Here is a 16344-nt window from a genome sequence, read left to right as displayed (position 1 = left end):
ATACTAATTTAGTGTATGTAAACTTCTGATCTACTGGGATTGTGATGAAAGAAATAAAAGCTCAAATAAATCCTTCTCTCCTCTATTATTCTGACATTTCACCTTCTTAAAATGAAGTGGTGATCCTAACTGATCTAAGACAGGGAATGTTTACAAGGATTAAATGTCAGGAATTGTGAAATTTACGTATGTATTTAGCTAAGGTGTATGTAAACTTCCGACTTCAACTGCACATGCCTCAAATAACTTTCACTTCTAAACTCATCTTTAAGACATTAGAGGAAAGTGAGTTATTCAATAGTAGTTCCCCTAATCTTGCTGTAAAAAAATGTAGAACCAGAAAAGCAGGGAATATAGCTTCAATGTGTAAATGTGGCAGGTATGTAACTAACTACATGTGTCTACTAGCTTCACGAAGAGGTCTTTATCATGAAGGTCTAAGTCTTAAAGTTCAAAAGCCATACTGAACGCAGCAGAACACAAACGGTTGAGTTTAACGTGTGGCTACAGGTGAGAATGACAGCAGAGGATGTTCACTATTGGTCGGTGCTATCCGGGATCCTTGGGATGTCCCAACACTGATGTTACCCCATTTGAAGTTGAAATGTAAAATGGTAAAGTGTAGGGGTTAAGGTTAGGGTTTAGGATATGGACGTCCCAAGAATCCCAGATAGCACTAACTGTTAGCTGTTGGCTATTTATTTTAGATCTGCCAGAGTGCAGTGACAGCTGAAGAGAGACTTCTGAGCCTCTCTTAATTAAACACTACATGGCTGAGTCTCCATGGTCTAGAATGGCTTCTTCTCCTCATCTCCGCTCTGTCTTTGCTGATGTGAGATAGACTGGTGAAAGCAGTGTCCAGCTCAGCATTCAACATGGTCTCCAATGTTTTCTGATGATTTCCAATGAAAATGAAGGTACAGAGAGGAAGAGCGGAGCGTAAGCCACATTAGTCGATTGAAACACAGCCCGAGTTCAACTCCCCTCACTGTGTATGCTGCGATCTCTAGTTTGCATACCAAGCAAATGGAGACACTGCTTATTCAAACATTTGCCATACAGCGAGAGTGGAGATGTTTTACTTTTGTCTCTAGAATTGAGTTGCGTTTAAAGACCGTTGTAAAAGCATCTGTGGTGAAAGCAGATTTGATTTGATATTTTATTGAACTAGGCAAGTCAGTTAAGAACTAATTCTTATCTTACAATGACGGCCTAACCCGGATGACGCTGGGCCAATTGTGCGCCGCCCTATGGCACTCCCGATCAAGGCTGGTTGTGATAAAGCCCAGGATCGAACCAGGGTCTGTAGTGACACCTCTAGCACTGTGATGCGGTGCTTTTGAACCATCCCAAGTGGCGCAGCGGTCTTGAGGAGATAGCAGGCAGCTCCATTTGACCTCCCTAGTGTGGATTTCAGTTTAACTACACGTCCTTCGTCCAGCCTGCCCGGGTCACAGGGAAGTCGATTACAACACAGCGATAGCCTGGTCAAACTCCAAACCAACAAACGCAGAACAAACAACACATTAGCCAACACTGTAGCCATACCTCCATTTCATCAGAGAAAGGCATTCCTTCACTGAGACCCATAAGGGCTGGGCACTAGCTGCTGGATTATTGTGTGGTAATACATTTGTACAAACTGCATACGAAATGGCAAATATGTAATACCTTAACCTGCTCATCGTTTTTTCCCCCTTTATCATAAAGGTCCCACTGAACGTTCATATACGCGCTCATCTATAAGCGCTAAACTGAAGCTTAACATTTGGCTGACTGCACGCTCTGGAACAACTGTGCCCCACCTCAAACAACGATCACACTGACATGCGTCTCCCTCGAGCATTTTCTGCCTTCAGTCACTGATGTCAGACCAATACTTCACCCTCCCTCTCTGTTTTTGGGGATGAACTTGTCCATAGACACTTATCTAATGTCAGTTTTCTTATTCCCCCACTCTAATTGTTAATGTTAGGATTTGGGAGCGGGTAAACCGATCCTAGATCTGTACCTAAGGGCATAGTTTACCCAGGGCAAGCTGCCAGCCAGGCTGGCTGGGGCCTTTAGTGTGGCTGACACCCCCTACGGGTCACATGAGCATGAAGGATGACATCACTCTCCAACCGAGACGCCAAGCAGGTTTTCATTGGTGTGAACACAAACGCATTACGGTACACTTGCCAAAACAGTAACTTACTTTTAGCAACTAAGGGCATGTTCAAATGTGACCAACCTTTTTCCCTTGCCTTATGTATTATTTACTTTTGTGAATGTATACAATTGAAAATATCAACGTACATACTCAAATTCACTGTGTTTTGTTTGTTCATGAGGACAAGGCTTTGAGTGACCCATTAAAAAAATATATGTAAAAAAAAATTTTATCTACCATCTCTGTACACAAGTAGACAGGTGTCAGTCAGTTCCATCCAGTCAATGTCTCTCAACCTGTGGCCATTTGAGGCTAATAGACAAGGTGGTGGGGTTCAATCTGTCAGCAGTCTTCTACGTTCAAACCAACACCAACTTAAGGACTAACTTTCTTCAACTTCAAGTGTGAAAATGTATTTTAGAAACTGAGTTTGACTATAACCCCTTACAAATTCACAAAAGAAAAACAGCTTGGGCATGATTTGCTTACACATCCCTAAATGTCAAAAAGCACTTTGGGTTAAATACACCAGAGACTCCTACTACAGTATTCTAATGGACTATGGGATACATAAGAGGCCTTGAAAGTAAGGTCTAAGCTACCTGACAATCACAACCCGAAACCAGAGATCTCATCACTTATTCAAAGCCTGTGACTCATGCCATGAAAGAGCACAACGGAAACACACCAAACAGACTTCACAGTTCACACAACAATTTTTTTAACAGCCAAATTTTACTTCCTCTTTCGTGACATTCAAATTAGTTTAAGCATGTACATGTTAATCAACTTGTGTTGCAGGCATCATATTGAAAAAGCTCCACTTCCATGTTGATCTGGATATCTTTATTATTTAGTCAGCATAGCAAATTGAACAAAAAAATAAAACAAAGCATTTATCTATACTGACCAGAAAGTACAGTCTTGCCTGACACGAGCTGTACAGCTAATGTGAATGAGCAGCGCAAAGGCCCCAGTTACTGGAGAGCAGAGCACCATTGAAGTGGTATGGTGGTGGTGGTGGTGGGGGAAAGTAAACTTACTGGGGTCCAAGAGTCAATCAAGAATGCACTTTTAGTCAAGGGGCCTATAGTATGTGTCTTCCCATCCTCTCATGGATAGGGTAGTCCCCCCCACCTACAGTGCAGACTCAGCTATGAGTGTGCTTTCCGCCATGCTGTCAGTCTGTTGGTGCACCTATAAACTCAGGGCTTCGCAAAAGCCAGCCAGAACTGCAAATGGAAGCGCTTGGAAGAAGAGGCAAAACGAGATCAGTGGTAAAAGATTCTGATCCGAAAACAGAACAAAAATACAACAATATCCATCCATGTCAGTTTCCATATACTCCAGCATCCATATAGTGTCTTTTTAGAAAAATTCCCTAGCAGACATCCTGGATGGAATCACTGTTTAAGGAGTTACGTGCCAACACATTTTCTTCAATCTCAGCAAAAAATTTTTTTTTACAATCAATCAACTGTGAAAAAAGTACTTCTTCATTAGGTCCTTACATGTCCATAATACACCATCTTAATTATAAAAAAAAAAACATGGTGGCAGTTGAACTGATATGCTGATGCTGCCCCTTTGTTTCCAGCACAGATATGAATGGGTAACATCCTCAAAAGGGGCATTTGCCATCTTTTGGGTGGAAGTTGAGAATGAGAATACTGTATGAAAAGGCTGTCTAATGTATCTATAGAACCCTGCCATCCCCCAAAACATCATACAAGAGATTTTGTTTTTGAATATGCATCTTTCAGAGCTTCTGAAAGTAAAGTATTGAGTGACAAGAACGTGAGCGAAGTATATTACAGAGCCAAGGCCTGGAAAAGGTATGAAAGAAAAGCCAGCCAAAACAATAGTATTTTTGTTTATAAAGAAAACGTGGGTTATAGGGAAGTCATTATCAAAAGAAAAAAAAGTAGAATCAAACTTTTCATTTAATCATCTGAGAAGTCATATTATTCATTAATTGCCTCAGCTTGTAATTTTTTTTTCCATCTCTTGTTCATTTCACTTCTTTTTTTGCTTGTTGTAACTAAACAGTCCAGGCTGAACATAGAAGTGATGAACATTAAGATTTGTAATTGGAGGTGAGCCAGGTCAGACCCTCGTATAGTCCATCACCGGTGGTAGCACACGATGGCTGAACGTACCAATTCCTATCCCTGATCCGGGTCAGGCCCAGCTTCTCCTGGATCTCGTGGGGCTTCATGGCGTCGGGCAGGTCCTGCTTATTGGCGAAGATCAGGATGATGGCGTCTCGCATCTCCCGGTCGTTGATGATCCGGTGGAGCTCCTGGCGGGCCTCGTCGATCCGGTCCCTGTCGGCACAGTCCACCACGAAGATGAGACCCTGGGTGCCGGTGTAGTAGTGCCTCCACAGCGGTCGGATCTTGTCCTGGCCCCCGACGTCCCACACGTTGAACTTCACGTTTTTGTAGGTTACCGTCTCAACGTTGAAGCCGACAGTGGGAATGGTGGTGACGGACTGGCCCAGCTTCAGCTTGTAGAGAATGGTGGTCTTGCCAGCAGCATCAAGTCCAAGCATCAATATCCTCATCTCCTTGTTGCCAAAGATCTTTGAGAGCATTTTCCCCATATTGTAGGATGTGCATGAACATCCACTTCCTTAGGAAAAAAATCTAAATTGCTTCCCTATGATTTCAAGAGAGCAGAAATTGATATTTTTAAAAAAGTTACAGGTTTCGTTTCTATTGCGGTAGCAGGTTGCCTGACAGCAGACGTCCACGTGACAGTCTATCAGCGGAAGGTTGACACACGTATCCTTTTTACAAACGACTGTTCCAAATATTCTTGTGTCTAGAATGGCGGGCAAGCAATGGACAATTATTCACTGAAAGATACAAATATTCCGTTACCTTAACAGCTGTCGGAAAATAACTAGGAACTATGAGGTGTGTGCAAAGGGAAATTGAAGTGGTTGAGAATTTGACGTCTAGGTGCCTTGAGAGGGTGGGGAAATATTTTTAAAATCCACAACACTATAATTCAGTCCCTTTGATTCAAACGATTGGCCTAGCAACCAGATATCATTTGAATCTAAATTTCAGGTCCCGGTGCGTACCTTGGTGTTTTCAATAATGTAGAAAGAAATACCAAAAATATAGCCTAATAGTTGCGTTTAAGAAAGTAGGCCCTCTCAAAAGCCCGTAGTAGTTCCGACTTCCTCCTTGTCTGCCGGCTGTCCCCTTGCCCTTATTCCAATCGGCGGATTCAAAATAACGATTCTATTCGGGAGTTCATTGTACCGGAGACAAATAAGATCACCCCCAGTCGTATCTTCGCCGGGACAACCAGGTCTAGAATGCTCAAAAGGTAATTGATTCATCCGACTTTCCGTTCTTCCTCTCTCTCTCCCTGTAACACAAGAGCAATTCAGAAAAGGGAGGGGTGTCAGACAGACGGAGCACAACTTTAATCGGCTACCCTTATGTCAAAAGTGCACTGTTCCACCCTGAAAATAGCGCGCAATGTCATTTAAACGATTACACAAAAGGCGTCGCGTTGGAAAATGTGATAGGTAGCTTACCTACAACTGCGGCAACCCCCGGTCCCCAGGTTGATTCTCCCCGCTCTTGCCTCTCTCTTACAGTCGTTCAGTCAAAGCGGTTGCGGTGCTGTGTTACCGGAAAAGGTGCGGACCCAGATCACCCGCCACTTCCTCTCGATTGCTCATGCACTACGCCATTTGGCATGCGCACACCGAGGGACTTCAACAGCAAAACGATCGTATGATAGTTGAAATGGACGCCAGTTGTTGGGTATTATTACGAAAACAGTACGGTTTAATTTTGTGATGTGATTATCTGGTTCTGTGTTTACAAATCTAGAAATCAATCTGATCTCCCTTTTGTCTACGTCATGTTCCGTGATAATGCGCCTCGTTATGACGTCATGGTTGTTCACTAGACTGTGTGTCTAAATAATGACACAAGTAATGCAAGATTTGTTGCAATGTCCAAATTTAGAATCAATGTCAGCTAACTACGTTTCCATCCAGTCTTTAACCGAGTAAAGTCAGACACACACAAAAAAAAATAATTACAGCTGTGATGGAAAACGATAGGTTTGGTAGTTCATGCAGATTGCAGACAGATCATTTGTTCGTTTGACAAGGATCTTTTTGTGTTAAAATTAATGATGCGAGAAATGGTGGCAGAAACTTAGTCATGAGATATACAGCACCAGTCAAAAGTTTGAACACACCTGCTCATTCAAGGGTTATTTATTTTCTACATTGTAGAATAGTAGTGAATACATCAAAACTATGAAGTAACACATATAGAGTCATGTAACCAAAAAAGAGTTAAACAAAAAATATTTTATATTTGAGATTGTGCAATGCAGCCACCCTTTTTCCTTAATGACAACTTTGCACACTCTTGGCATTCTCTCAACCAGCCTCATGAGGTAGTCACCTGGAATGCATTACAATTAATAGGTGTGCCTTAATTTGTGGAATTTCTTTAGTTAATGAGTTTGAGCCAATCAGTAGTGTTGTGACAAGGTAGGGGTTGTACACAGAAGATAGCCTTCTGTGGTAAAATGGTAAGAACATCTCAAATAAGCAAAGAGAAATGACCGTCCATCATTACTTTTAAAACATGGTCAGTCAATTTGGAAAATTTCATGACCTTCGAAAGTTTAAGTGCAGTCGCAAAAGCCATTAAGCCCTATGATGAAACTGGCTCTCATGAGGACTTCATGGTCAAACTCACCGTCAGTGAATTTATTTAAAATTCAAGGCACACTTAACCAGCATAGCTACCACAGCATTCCTCAACGATACGCTATCCCATCTGTTTTGCCCTTAGTGGGACTATAATGAGCTTTTCAACAGGACAATGACCCAACACACCTCCAGGCTGTGTAAGGGCTATTTGACCAAGAAGGAGAGTGATGGAGTGCTGAATCAAAATACCTGACCTCAACCCAATCAAGATGGTTTGGAATGAGTTGGACAGCAGAGTGAAGGGAAAGCAGCCAACAAGTGCTCAGTATATGTGGGAAGGTATTCAAGACTGTTGGAAAAGCATTCCAGGTGAAGCTAGTTGAGAGAATGCCATGAGTGTGCGGAGCTGTCATCAAGGCAAACTTTGAAGAATCTAAAATATATTTTGATTTGTAAAAATCAAAATATAAACCCTTGAATGAGTAGGTGTGTCCAAACTTTTGACTGTGTTACGTAGGCCTCTTTGAGGGAACGCAACACCCTGCTACATCTCAACTCCCCGTGGAGTGAATAAGTATGTGATCATAGATTTTCTTTTTTAATTTTACCTTTATTTAACCAGGCAAATCAGTTAAGAACACATTCTTATTTTCAATGACGGCCTGGGAACAACTGCCTGTTCAGGGGCAGAACGACAGATTTGTACCTTGTCAGCTCGGGGGTTTGAACTCACAACCTTCCGGTTACTAGTCCAATGCTCTAACCACTAGGCTACGCTGCCGCCCCATGCGGGGAAGGACAACAGAAGCAGGGAAAAATACAGTTTACAGGGAATGTATTATTCCTAAACACAGTAAAGTGGGGAAAAGGGGCTGGACAGAACCAAAGCAAAGAAATGAAAAGTTAGCACCCCCTCTCCTAACTTCACACTTCTTAGCCAACCTGGTGCCCTAAACAAAGTTCAGGGGGTGGTCTGCCCAGGTCTTACCTAGTGTGCAGAGACAGATTAAATACTACGGGTTATGTAGGCCCGCAGGCCTCAACACTGCCAAGGTGCATTTCCCTTCCCCCCCAGGAACAAATGAAACAGAATGATTACCAAAACTTTAAGTGAAAAATGTCATTAACCAAAAACACTAAGTCCTATTCGCATAGCGGCTACAAAAAGCGGCTACAAAAAGATATTAAACCACTTACTCTCCGCCTCCACAATAGCCAACACAAGACATTAAAAAGAAGCTCTCTTCCATGACAAAGCAACACTGGCTTTTATCAAGCTGGAGAAGGAGTTAGTAATTGAAGAGACAGCTGTATCTCTGACGAGAGGGAGGGGTCAGAGCTCCAATCAGCGATGGGGCTGACCAATCAGCTGCTTTAGGGATCCAGGAAGCCATTTTCTGAAATACACACTTACAAACCCACAACACAGAAACTGGGGAAAGTAACAACTGGTACTGTAAATTTATATGGTGTGTGTTCCTCTTCCTATGACTCGGGAAACCATGCAGTTTATTAGGCTACAGGTGAAATAAGTTATGATGAACTGTAACGATGTACGCTGAGAGTCGGGAAGCAAGTACAGGGAGTGAATGGTTAGTAAATAAATGGTACATAAAACAAGACCCACAAACACACTGACATGAAAACAGAGTCAATAACACCTGAGGAAAGAACCAAGGGGAGTGACAAATATAGGGAAGGTAATCAAGGAGGTGATGGAGTCCAGGTCAGTGTCATGAGGCGCTGCCTGGTGACCTTGAAACCTGAGAGAGCACACGTGACATTAACTTAACAGGTTGGTGAAAGTGCAAGGTGATGAGCTTTATGCTCCTTTCCAATAAATATTGAGGGTCTTATTCTTGTAGCATTAAAATTATTGCTCTTTCATACATAATATTCTCACCAGCACTATTTCTGAGAAGCTGTTGGCTAGAGTGCAAGTGTCAATACTACATTTTGTGAGAAAACCATCAGTAGAGTTAAATGCGATGGAAACACATTTAACATGTATTTTTTTATTTGGTACATGGGAATTTAACCGCAAAAAGTAATTTGTCATCACACACAGCCTTTAATCTACAACAAGTACATTTGACTAGATTTGTCACGTGTGCTCCTTCGGCCTCTAGGTCACCAGGCTGCTCCATATGGCACACGCCATGGTTATACGCATAATGACACTCACCTGGACTCAATCACCTCCTTGATTACATGCCCTATATATGTGTCACTCTTTGGTTCTTTCCCCAGTCAACATTGTTTTGGTTTCATGTCTGTGCGTTGTTGGTGTTTTATATTATGTTTCGCTTATTGATAAATCACTGACTCGCTTCCCGATTCTCAGCACACATCCTTACAAAGGTTCAGTTTGCTTCTACCAGAACTTGGTTAGGAGAAGCAAACTTACATACTCCCTTAAAAAGATCTTCGCTTGAAGAATTAGGGGGAAAAAAGCAGCAATATTACTATTTGTCCCTCTTGAGACACTGTAGCAACAACATAACTAGTGACAATTAATCAAATTTGTCAGAATTAAAAGATGAACTATGCAGAAATCATTCCACCATTTCCTGGTTGCAAAAAATAGTTCTTAATTTCAGTTGGTGACAAAACCGCTGTGAAATATACACTGCTCAAAAAAATAAAGGGAACACTTAAACAACACAATGTAATTCCAAGTCAATCACACTTCTGTGAAATCAAACTCACTTAGGAAGCAACACTGACTGACAAATTTCACATGCTGTTGTGCAAATGGAATAGACAAGAGGTGGAAATTATAGGCAATTAGCAAGACACCCCCAATAAAGGAGTGGTTCTGTAGGTGGTGACCACAGACCACTTCTCAGTTTCTATGCTTCCTGGCTGATGTTTTGGTCACTTGAATGCTGGCGGTGCTTTCACTCTAGTGGTAGCATGAGACGGAGTCTACAACCCACACAAGTGGCTCAGGTAATGCAGCTCATCCAGGATGGCACATCAATGCGAGCTGTGGCAAGAAGGTTTGCTGTGTCTGTCAGCGTAGTGTCCAGAGCATGGAGGCGCTACCAGGAGACAGGCCAGTACATCAGGAGACGTGGAGGAGGCCGTAGGAGGGCAACAACCCAGCAGCAGGACCGCTACCTCCGCCTTTGTGCAAGGAGGAGCAGGAGGAGCACTGCCAGAGCCCTGCAAAATGACCTCTGCAAAATGACCTCAAACGGTCAGAAACAGACTCCATGAGGGTGGTATGAGGGCCCGACGTCCACAGGTTGGGGTTGTGCTTACAGCCCAACCACCGTGCAGGACGTTTGGCATTTTCCAGAGAACACCAAGATTGGCAAATTCACCACTGGCGCCCTGTGCTTTTCACAGGTGAAAGCAGGTTCACACTGAGCACATGTGACAGACGTGACAGTCTGGAGATGCCATGGAGAACGTTCTGCTGCCTGCAACATCCTCCAGCATAACCGGTTTGGCGGTGGGTCAGTCATGGTGTGGGGTGGCATTTCTTTGGGGGGCCGCATAGCCCTCCATGTGCTCGCCAGAGGTAGCCTGACTCCCATTAGGTACCGAGATGAGATCCTCTGACCCCTTGTGAGACCATATGCTTGTGCGGTTGGCCCTGGGTTCCTCCTAATGCAATACAATGTTAGAACTCATGTGGCTGGAGTGTGTCAGCAGTTCCTGTAAGAGGAAGGCATTGATGCTATGGACTGGCCAGCCCGTTCCCCAGACCTGAATCCAATTGAGCACATCTGGGACATCATGTCTTGCACCACAGACTGTCCAGGAGTTGGCGGATTCTTTCGTCCAGGTCTGGGAGGAGATCCCTCAGGAGACCATCCGCCACCTTATCAGGAGCATGCCCAGGTGTTGTAGGGAGGTCATACAGGCACGTGGAGGCCACACACACTACTGAGCCTCATTTCGACTTGTTTTAAGGACATTACATCAAAGTTGGATCAGCCTGTAGTGTGGTTTTCCACTTTAATTTTGAGTGTGACTCCAAATCCAGACCTCCATGGGTTGATAAATTTGATTTCCATTGATAATTTTTGTGTGATTTTGTTGTCAGCACATTCAACTATGTAAAGAAAAAATTATTTAATAAGAATATTTCATTCATTCAGATCTAGGATGTGTTATTTTAGTGTTCCCTTTATTTTTTTGAGCAGTGTATTTTCCACAACCCCAAAAATATTGTATTTTCAGCTTTTGCAAACTGGTGTACAAACCAAAAGTAAAAGATGCAGAAACTAAACTTAAGAACGGGAAGTATAGAAATAAAACAGATCTACCACTTCTTAGACTCACTTTCAATGGGAATGACAGATAACGCATTTCCATGTGAAGTTGGTCAGGTCGCCCAAAATGTCTTTGCAGCTCAAGACATTGTAATTTTAAAGTTTTTGCCAAAATGTTTGCGATTTTACATCCAAGATGTTTGGTACAGTATTTCCCAAGTGAAAAACTGCATGAAAATGAGTAATCTCGTTGAATGACAAACACTTAACTGAAGAATCCAGTCCATAGCCCACTCCTACTTGTAGTACTGTTGACCAATCTCTGACGAAGAGGCGTATACTACTGAAATTGTCTGAATATTTTTTGTGCACACCACCAGCCAAAAAACAAACACCCGAAAACCAAAACTAACAAAAAGGTCAATTTTGTCACAACATACAGTTCCTTTGGAAAGTCAACCATATTTTGTTACGTTAGACTTATTCTAAAATTGATTTAATTGTTTCTTTCCCCCTCAATCTACACAAAATACGCCATAATGAAAGGTTTTTAGAAAAAAGTTTTAATTAAAAAAAAAAATGATCCTGAATTTCGTGGTATCCAATTGGTAGTTAGTTAATCTTGCCTCATCGTTGAAACTCCCGTACGAACTCGGGAGAGGCGTAGGTCGAGAGCAGCGCGCCCTCCGAAACACAACCCAACCAAGCCGCACTGCTTCTTGACACAATGCCCACGTCACCCGGAAGGCAGCCACACCAGTGTCGGAGGAAACACCGTACACCTGGCTACCGTGTCAGCGTGCACTGTGCGTGGCCCGCCACAGGAGTCGCTATTGCGCGATGGGACAAGGATATCCCTGCCGGCCAAACCCTCCCCTAACCACGCTGGGCCAATTGTGCTCCGCCCAATGGGTCTCCCGGTCTGGACTCAAACCCAGAATCTGTAGTGGCACAGTTGGCACTGCGATGCAGTGCCTTAGAACACCATAAAAAATGGAAATATGCTCAGTACTTTGTTGAAGCACCTTTCGATGTGGTATTCGCTGGCAGTCTTCTTGGGTATGACGCAACAAGTTTGGCAGTCTTGTTTTTGGGGATGTTTCTCCCATTCTTTTTCTCTGCAGATGCTCTCAAACTCTGTCAGGTTGGATGGGGAGCTTTGCTGCACAGTTACTTTCAGGTATCTCCAGAGATGTTAGATCAGGTTCAAGTCCGGGCTCTGGCCCGGACATTCAGAGACTTGTCCTGAAGCCACTCCTGTGTTGTCTTGGCTGTGTGCTTAGGGTCATTGTCCTGTTGGAAGGTGAACCTTTACTCCAGTCTGAGGTCCTGATAGCTCTGGAGCAGGTTTTCATCAAGATCGCTCTGTATTTTGCTCCATTTATCTTTTCCTCGATCCTGACTAGTCGCCCAGCGCCTGAAAAACATCCCCACAGCATGATGCATGCCACCACCATGCTTCACTGTAGGGATGGTGCCAGGTTTCCTCCAGACGTGACGGTTGGCATTCAGGCCAAAGAATCTTGTTTCATAGTCTGAGAGTCTTTAAGTGCATTTTGGCAAACTCAAAGCAGGCTGTCATGTGCAGCCTCCTTTTACTGAGGAGTGGCTTCCGTCTGGCCCCTCTACCACAAAGGCCTGATTGGTGGAGTGCTGCAGAGATATCGATGCCATAAGGTGAATGCACCAATTTGTAAGTCGCTCTGGATAAGAGCGTCTGCTAAATGACTTAAATGTAAATGTAAATGTATGACTGTCCTTCTGGAAGTTTCTCCCATCTCCACAAAAGGAACTCTAGAGCTCTGTCAGAGTGACCATCGGGTTCTTGGTCACTTCCCTGACCAAGGCTCGTCTCCCTTGATTGCTCAGTTTGGCCGGGCGGACAGCTCTAGAAAGATTTTGGTGGTTCCAAACATCTTCCATTTCAGAATGATGGAGGCCCCTGTGTTCTTGGGACCTTCAATGCTGCATAAATGTTTTGGTACCCTTCCCCAGAGCTGTGCCTCTCCACAATCCTGTCTCGGCGCATCTACAGACAATTCCTTCGACCTCATGGCTTGGTTTTTGCTCTGACATGCACTAACAACTGTGGGACCTTATATTGACAGTTGTGTATATTTCCAAATCACGTCCAATCAATTGAATTTACCACAGGTGGACAACAATCAAGTTATAGAAACATCTCAAGGAGGATCATTGGAAACAGGATGCACCTGAGCTCAATTTCAAAGTCTCATAGCAAAAGGTCTAAATATTTATGTAAATAAGTTTTGTTTTATTTTTAATACATTCGCTAAAATAAAATAAAAAGTGTTTGCTTTGTCATTATGGGGTATTGTGTGTAGATTGCAGAGGATTTATATATTTTTTTATATTTTTAGAATAAAGCTGTAATGTAACAAAATGTCTGAAAAATTCAAGTGGTCTGAATACTTTCAGAAGGCGCTGTATGTGTGTCATGTATACTCCCTCTCTGGCCTCTAGGTCACCAGACTGCTGATTATTACGCACACCTCCCTAGGCGTTAGTGTCGGTTTTATGTCGTTGCACTGTTTGTGGTTCTTGTTTTGTTCCTTTATTACATGTATTCACTGTCTGAACCTGCTTCCCGACTCTCAGTGTACATTGTTACAGAATAACGCCTCACCCAAGAGAAGCATCAGGGAGTGTTTTTGTATTTTTGTGTTGGAGATGTTTGGTCTGGGTTCCGCTGCCGGAGCAACATAGGATGCCTCAGCCTGCTCGTCAGGCTTTTCATGCCTCAGCTGGTACATCTGGTGTCAAGACTTGGTTGGCGGGTCAAGCGTCTGTTGCTGACTCTACCGAGGATGCCTCAGCTAGCTTGTCAAGACTCGGTAGGCTCGGCAGGTTCCCATGCCACAGCTGGCTCGCCAGGTTCCCGCGCTTTGGCAGAGGTGGCCGATCCGTTCCTGATCCCCGGGACGTCCCTGCGGCTGGAGCCATGCGTCAGGGAGGGGGTACTGGCACGTACATTCCCTCTGGCCTCTAGGTCACCAGACTGCTGATTATTACACGCACCTGTCACCATCGTCATACGCACCAGCGCTTATTGATACTCACCTGGACTCCATCACCTCCTTGATTAGCTGCCCTATTTATGTCACTCCATTTGGTTCCTTTCCCAGGCGTTATTGTTTCTGTATCGGTTTCATGCCGGTTCGCTGTTAGTGGTTCTTGTTTTGTTTGTTAATCGTATTCACGCCCTGAACTTGTTCCCGACTCTCTGCATACATCGTTACAATGTGTGAACTGTTTTGACTTGGAAGCTTGCTTCCAACTCTGAAATGCATCCACATTTTCTGTGTGTTTGTAGGTAAGCTACAGACAGAAAATGTGGATGCATTTCAGAGTAGGCTACTGGGTTAATAGCCATGACGATTTTGAGAAATCTTGATGTTACAATTACTGAAATAATTATCCCTGCTGTGTACCTAAACATTCATTTAACGTAACAAATTGCATATAGTGTAAGGCTTACGTGCAAACTCCAATGCAATTAATTATAAATCCCAATACATATGGTTAGGCTAATTCTGTTTGCATGCTCTGGATTATTTTAAAGGGGCAGTGAAGTTAAAAACATTTTTTAATGATATTGTGAATATTATGATAATGCCCTTTTTGTGTAAGAGCTATTTGTGTAAAACAAAAAAAGTGTTGGAAGGTGGGATGGAGTTTTTTGCCCAGATCATGACATCACAATCTGAATATTTTGACCAGTGATCAGTCATCTTTTATATGCATATGTACCTCCTACTTTGAAAGGGTAAGCATGTAGGTTTTAGAGTCTAGATCAGGCATCTCCAACAGATAGATCACGAGCTACGATTAGCTTTCAGTCCACCTATGAGGAGCTTGCCATTTTTCAACATAAAGCTCCCTGCTACTATACAATCAAGCCATATTGACATGACCCCAATAGTTAGCCACTATTGCCTTAAAAAGCCAAATGTAACACTGCCAATTCATTTCTACCTGTTTGTTTTGATGTGCACGTTTGTCTGTCACTCTGTATGTAGCCAATTAGCCACTTTTTAAGATTTTTTTATTAACTATTTAACTAGACAAGTAAGTTAATAATCAATTCTTGTTTACAATGACAGCGAAACCCGGACGACCCCAGATCAATTGTGCACCGCCCTATGGGACTCACAATCACAGCCGGATGTGATGCATCCTGGATCCGAACCAGGAACTGCAGTGATGCCTCTTGTACTGAGATGCAGTGCCTTAGACCACCACGCCACTCGGGAGCCCCAATGATGATAACTGTATTGTGGGTAGATAAAGACCTTTCTCAAAAACCTTCTCAGTTGAACGTTAAAGGCAAGGATTCCTTACCTGACAGAACCATATCATGATTTGAATGAATTGGGTGCCAATTGGTTTGCAAACTCTGCCATGGTATGTTCTGCAGCAGTAGGCCTAACATCGCTAGATGACGCATTCCAATCTCGTTAGATCATAGACATTATTTATAACCAGGAACCTGATGCACAATTAAAAAATGGTGTTGCGACTGCAAAGTCCAGACCTGAATCCAATCGAGAATCTGTGGAAAGAACTGAAAACTGCTGTTCACAAATGCTCTCCATCCAACCTCACTGAGCTCGAGCTGTTTAGCAAGGAGGAATGGGAAATAATTTCAGTCTCTCGATGTGCAAAACTGATAGAGACATACCCCAAGCGACTTACAGCTGTAATCACAGCAAAAGGTGGCGCTACAAAGTATTAACTTAAGGGGGCTGAATGATTTTGCACGCCCAATTTTTCAGTTTTTGATTTGTTAAAAAAGTTTGAAATATCTAATAAATGTCGTTCCACTTCATGATTGTTTCCCACTTGTTGTTGATTCTTCACAAAAAAATACAGTTTTATATCTTTATGTTTGAAGCCTGAAATGTGGTAAAAGGTCGCAAAGTTCAAGGGGGCCGAATATTTTCGCAAGGCACTGTAAAGAAATAGCCTGTAATGAGTAGGTGTCTCCCTCAATGTGAGCAAGACAAAAAGGAGCTGATCGCGGACCACAGAAAAAGTAGGGCCGAACACGCCACCATTCTCATTGAAGGGGCTGTAGTGGAACAGGTCGTGAGTTTCAAGTTCATTGGTGTCCACATCACCAACAAACTATCATGGTCCAAAAACACACCACGACAGTCGTGAAGAGGGCACTAGAACACCTATTCCCCCTCAAGAGACTGAAAAGATTTGGCATGGGTCCTCAGATCGTCAAAAGGTTCTACAGC

At 43.1% G+C, this 16344-nt stretch overlaps 1 protein-coding gene across 1 annotated transcript; it reads right to left on the bottom strand.

Moving 5' to 3' along the window:
* Positions 1-2983: 2983 nt before the first annotated feature.
* LOC123990976 (ADP-ribosylation factor 6) lies at positions 2984-5870 on the bottom strand. Its single transcript, XM_046292041.1, has 2 exons — positions 5709-5870; positions 2984-5536 (listed from the first exon to the last, which is right to left on the bottom strand). Exon 2 carries the CDS (start codon positions 4755-4757, stop codon positions 4230-4232), a length of 528 nt encoding a protein of 175 aa, XP_046147997.1. The 5' UTR covers positions 4758-5536; positions 5709-5870; the 3' UTR covers positions 2984-4229.
* Positions 5871-16344: the final 10474 nt, after the last annotated feature.

The sequence above is a fragment of the Oncorhynchus gorbuscha genome, linkage group LG12 (genome assembly GCF_021184085.1).
Source record: "Oncorhynchus gorbuscha isolate QuinsamMale2020 ecotype Even-year linkage group LG12, OgorEven_v1.0, whole genome shotgun sequence".
Classification (NCBI taxonomy): domain Eukaryota; kingdom Metazoa; phylum Chordata; class Actinopteri; order Salmoniformes; family Salmonidae; genus Oncorhynchus; species Oncorhynchus gorbuscha.
The sequence above is the reverse complement of the archived record's forward strand: the minus strand, read 5'-3'. Positions and strand labels throughout refer to the sequence as shown.